The following is a 5,373-nucleotide window of genomic DNA, read 5'->3' as shown; positions in this document are numbered from 1 at the left end:
TTGGCAATACGAAAACGATCCAAGTTGGTGTTGAAAATCATGTAGATAGAGAGAGGGGAGGGGGGGGGGGAGTGAGAAAAGCAGGACCATCTTTTATTAAATTAATATCATAAAAAAGCTCATTCTCTTCTCTCACTTACAGCCTGCAGTCCCCGATGATAGAGGGAGCTAGGGTGGAGAAAGTGGGGGAAGCAAAGAATTATTAAAATATTAGGTTTTGATGTTATTTTAAGGCTGTGTATTCACAGTGAATGAATGGGACGTGGGGAAGAGAAGATAAGGTGGTGCAACTGTGATCATGCAAAGTGAAAATAAAAAAAAAAAGACCAACCCAACAACAAAATCTCTCTTCCCTGGATTCTTTTTATCCAATCGAACCTCTACTTGCAGAGAGCATGTCTCTTTATTCATGTCTTCTTGATCAATTATTTATTATTTTAGTGAAGAAAGAGAGCTTTAAATTATTCCATATTTTAGTGAGAAACACAGAGAAAGAGTTGGGTAATTCATCAGCAACCTGGAGTCTGGACAGTGCTTTGAAATCTGCAGGCCCGGGGTGGGTGTTTTGTGTTGGTGCTGCAGAAAAGAAAGCAGGCAACACTGAAATATATATATATATATATCATCTCCTATTCACAGCCAACCAACCTCTGCAAATTATAACTCTACCATTGATGACGCCTCAATACAGGATCTAAACAAGGTTAGATTTTAAAAAAAATCAACTCAAGTATGTTAATTTATTCTGTATAAATAATAAATTAATCTATTCAATTCATAATTTAATCGTTGTATCGCATTTACAAAACTACAGCCAACTCCGCAGCAATCAACTCCAGAAAGCTATATTACAGATTGATAAGGAATTATAGGAAATCAGTGTAAGCCGAAATTAATCAAAACATTGTCATCCCGATATCTCTGACCAAAATCGTCCTAGCTTGTCGTTCTGAGTGGTCCTAGCCGTTAACACTTTCAGTAGACCGGCCTGCATGTCTCCTTATCAACGTCTACATCATTTCATAATGTGCTGAAACCGGGTCCGTGAGAGTAGGGCCACCGATCTGGGGATCGAATTGATGAGAAGATTTTTTAAATTATAAAACAATGATAGAAATTTAGGACGTGAAATGGAAAGGAAATTGTCCTGAGCTAGAAGCAATCAGAAACCTGCCATCATGTTGGAGCAATAAGTTTGTTGTCTGCGTTTTATTCTTGATTGCTGCACCCGTAAAAACAGAAAACGAAGAGTTTCATCTTCTTCGATTCTCAGGCTTGTCTTCGTGAAATGACATTTCCCCCCACTATCTATTACACTCCACTGGAATGTGCTTATGTGAAGCAAATTAATCGGTTTAATTTGGGTTAATAGATAAATTTAAAAATAATATTATTTCAAGATTTTAAAAAATAATTAAAATAATAATCTTTTTAAAAAACTAAATTAAGTTTTAATTGCCAACAAAATTAATTAAATTTAACAGGATCAACTTCTATTCAATTTATATTAAAACCCAATTTGAGTCAGTTATCAAGTCAACAATTATTCAAGCTAACCAACTATTTCAGGTTAAACAATTTTGATTTGAAAGGATAATTTCCATATTGAAGCGAGAAAAACTCTAATTAAACTTTGAAATATGGGTGTAAGTCGGCATGGTGCTGCCTCTTTGTAGCTAAATATTTCACATGTTTTCCTAATCACTAAGAATTAGCTATCTTCCAATAACAATGTTTCTTCTTGGCAACAAAATTGAGCACTATTTTGTTAAGTAATACATCATCTTAACTCAATGTTGCTTTATTTTACAAATCAATGTTAAATTACATTAAAAATGGTTGTACATGATGTGTGGTTTATAGTCATATCATTAAGGTCTCATATATAACAAGACAATTCTATATGTAGCTTCAAATATGTCCCAAACATTACACAAATATTTAATTTGTCAAATATTACAAAATTTGTCTAGAAACTTCTACCATATGAAATAATAAATTTTTAAATTCTACTCGATCAGATATCCGGTTAGAGATGTATACTTAATCTCACAAAACTGGTCAACAAACATTTTAAGATCAAATTTAAATTTAACTTAGTTTGTATCATCTTCTTCTTCTTTAAAAGGATTTGACATTGAATATATATATCATGAAAAATATTTTTTAAAATCAATAAATTAGTACCAAGCTAAAAAATGGATGGAGCACATTGAGAAATTATAGCCATTACCTCCACTATTTTTACTATAAGGATTTCTTTGTATAAAATAAAAAGGCAATGACTGTTATTATAATGTGAGTAATATAATTAAAAAAAGAAAAGCATAAATGCATTGTTTTTTTTTTTTTGAATTTAAATCTTAAAATTAATATTAAGAAATTATTCTCTTATATAAATATGCTAGCTAGGACATGTAGAGGGTATAGCTACATCTTTATGGTTGTTTAAAAAAAAGACATTTAGAGTGTGTTTGGTTTAGAGTTGTGGTGGTTTTTTGTCAAAAATACAATACCTTTTAAGCACAAACTACACCTCTAAAAACTACAAAAACATACTTTTTACTTAAAAAAGCACAAGCTACTTTCCATTCAAACACCCTCTCAATCTTGATTTATATATAAATTGATTTACGAACTCATAATAATTAAATAAAAAAAGGTAAGGAAAGAAATGGATAACTTAGGGGTTAAAGATGCCCTTTCATCTTTGTAAAGCTATTCACCGCCATTGTAGAGGTCGTTGGGCAACTCCAGCACATGAAGCTGATGAGGTGGGAGGTTGCAGCAGAACCTGATCCGTCTCGAAAGGCGTTCCCGTTTCAATGAGAGGAGGAGATTAATTTAGGGAGTAGATGTTGTTTTATCAGGATAATGCAGGAGGTCTTTCCAAGTGGACCATTGTCACGACGTTTGCATCCACCGCCAATACATCCAACGGCACTGGATTCTCACCGCCAACCGGGAAGAGTGTCTCATTTAAAGGAGTCTGGTGAGATTTCTGACACCTGTCAGGTGAGTGGGGTTTTAAGGGTTTTTTTATTATTATAATAGTCGCGGATTTAATTTTAATTAATTGGTGCTAGGGTTTTTGAGAAGGAAGAAAGTGAATTTTAAGGCAAAGTTATAATAAGAGGAGAGACCCCAACAGTTCCCACTAAATGTAATGTAATAATATAGCTGTAGTGTGTAGCATAATAATCGTAATCATTCATGCACCATCAAAAGCACTTATGGCACTCTCTGCTGCAAACAGTTGGTAGATCTGAACCCTTCACAGCAAGGAAAGACCAAACAGTTTAAGTTACTCCCTTTCAACGTCCTATTTATGGCAAATTAGCTCATTGTTTTTCTTAAGACGGTGTTTGATTTTGCTTTCTTACCTGTTTTTTAAATATTTTTTATTTTAAAAAAATAAAATTATATTTTAAAGCATTTTTGAATGATTTGATATATTGATATAAAAAGTAAAAAATATTATTTTTAATAAAAAAAACATTTTTAAAAAGCATGTTATACTATAATACCAAAACACACAAACCTGGACATCCCAATAGATTAATAACCTGGACATCCCAATAGATTAATAGGTTAATGTGTTAAATATTGAGAAACCAGATCTAAATCAAGTTTTAATTTAAATTAATTTTAACATTGATTAATCTAATTCAAGTGATATAACGAGTTATTTGCTATGTAGTTGATCTGTCTAAATATGAGTTATAAATAATTTAAAAATATATTATTTCACATAAAAATAATAAATTTAAGTTAACTTATCATTGGTAAAATAATTTATGATCGTTTAATGTTTTACATTTAGTATCGAAAAATCTATAACGTTTGTCCCTGATCTTTTGGAGTTGCGCAAATCAAAATGAGGTAGCAATACATACTTGGTTAAGAGGTTCCTGGAGGAAAAGATTTAATAAGAACACAAACTTGGATGGAAAAATTATAATCTTGTCACCCTAGCTCTCTCTCTCTCTTTTTTATATATATATTTATCTTATAATGTAAATATTAATAATTATAACTTAAGTATTATATAATTTAATATTTATTATCAAATTGTTACATAGATGACGTATTTAATAACGGAGAGAGAGAAAAACAACAAGAAGAAGAAGAAACAAATGCTCCCCAACTTTGAGATAACAAAGTTCCAAAGAATAATTCAAAAGGAATTATTTACAGAATATATATATATATATATATATATATATATATATATATATATATATATATATATATATATATATCGAGCACCTTGTTATATATATTCTTTCACACTGGTTTGATAGTCGGTTCCCGATATCATCACTTTTTTTATTTAATTTTTCACTTTCATTTCTTCTCTCCATACTCTTACATTTCTTCCTTTCTTCACAGCAAATTCTGATAAAACTCATAGTCTTCTCTTTTATCTGTCCCATCCCTGTCTCTCATCAGCTTCTCAGTTATTTCCACAGCCCCCTTAAATAGTTTCTCGTTTTTTTCTTCCTTTCCCTCAAAGTATTCTCTCTCTATCTGTCTTTTTTAGGAAAGAGAGTGCTGGTCAATCTTATATAAGCCATGGAAATTGACCTGTTAAAGTCTGCAACAGAGGATCAGATGGAGATGATGATGATGATTGACAAGTTTCCTGAGTTCTACGGTGCCTGTAACGATGTTGCTGATCATTTATCCCCAACTGATCAGTTTCTTGCTGCCAGTGTAAGTGATAGCTCCGTCCCGCATTTCAATACTGATAACCCACACATCGCTAACTTACCTCCATTTATGAACCTACCATCCACTCTATCTTTTAATAGCAATAATACCCCAATTCAAGACCATTCCCCGCGAGCTTTCTTTTCCAGTCCATCTACGTCAAGATGGAGAGGTCTTGGTGAATTACCAGGCACTGCAAAAGACTATGCTACACCATCACGAAAGAAGAATTCAGTGGCGGCAATGAGGGAGATGATATTTCGAATTGCAGCCATGCAGCCAATTCACATAGACCCTGAGTCAGTGAAGCCACCAAAACGTAGGAACGTGAAGATATCGAAAGATCCACAAAGTGTTGCTGCACGCCATAGAAGAGAAAGGATAAGTGAGAGAATAAGGATACTTCAAAGACTAGTCCCCGGAGGGACTAAAATGGACACTGCCTCTATGTTAGATGAGGCAATTCATTATGTTAAGTTCTTGAAGACCCAAGTGCAGTCACTTGAGAGAGCTCAAGCTAATAGGCCAACAGCAACAACTGGGATTGGATTTCCTGTGGCAATGACTAGTGGAAGTTACCTTCCAGTGGGGAAAGGATATCACCAACAGCCTGCTAACCATCATCATCTTCAAAATGTTCAGCATTATGGAGATGCTTAG

At 33.1% G+C, this 5,373-nt stretch overlaps 1 protein-coding gene across 1 annotated transcript; it reads left to right on the top strand.

Moving 5' to 3' along the window:
- The first annotated feature begins 4,575 nt into the window (after positions 1-4,575).
- LOC118058627 (transcription factor HEC2) lies at positions 4,576-5,373 on the top strand. The gene has a single exon (XM_035071347.2). The coding sequence runs from the start codon at positions 4,576-4,578 to the stop codon at positions 5,371-5,373; it is 798 nt and encodes a 265-aa protein (XP_034927238.1).

The sequence above is a fragment of the Populus alba genome, chromosome 14 (genome assembly GCF_005239225.2).
Source record: "Populus alba chromosome 14, ASM523922v2, whole genome shotgun sequence".
NCBI lineage: Eukaryota > Viridiplantae > Streptophyta > Magnoliopsida > Malpighiales > Salicaceae > Populus > Populus alba.
Note: the sequence above shows the minus strand (reverse complement) of the source record. Positions and strands in the feature narration are given on the sequence as shown.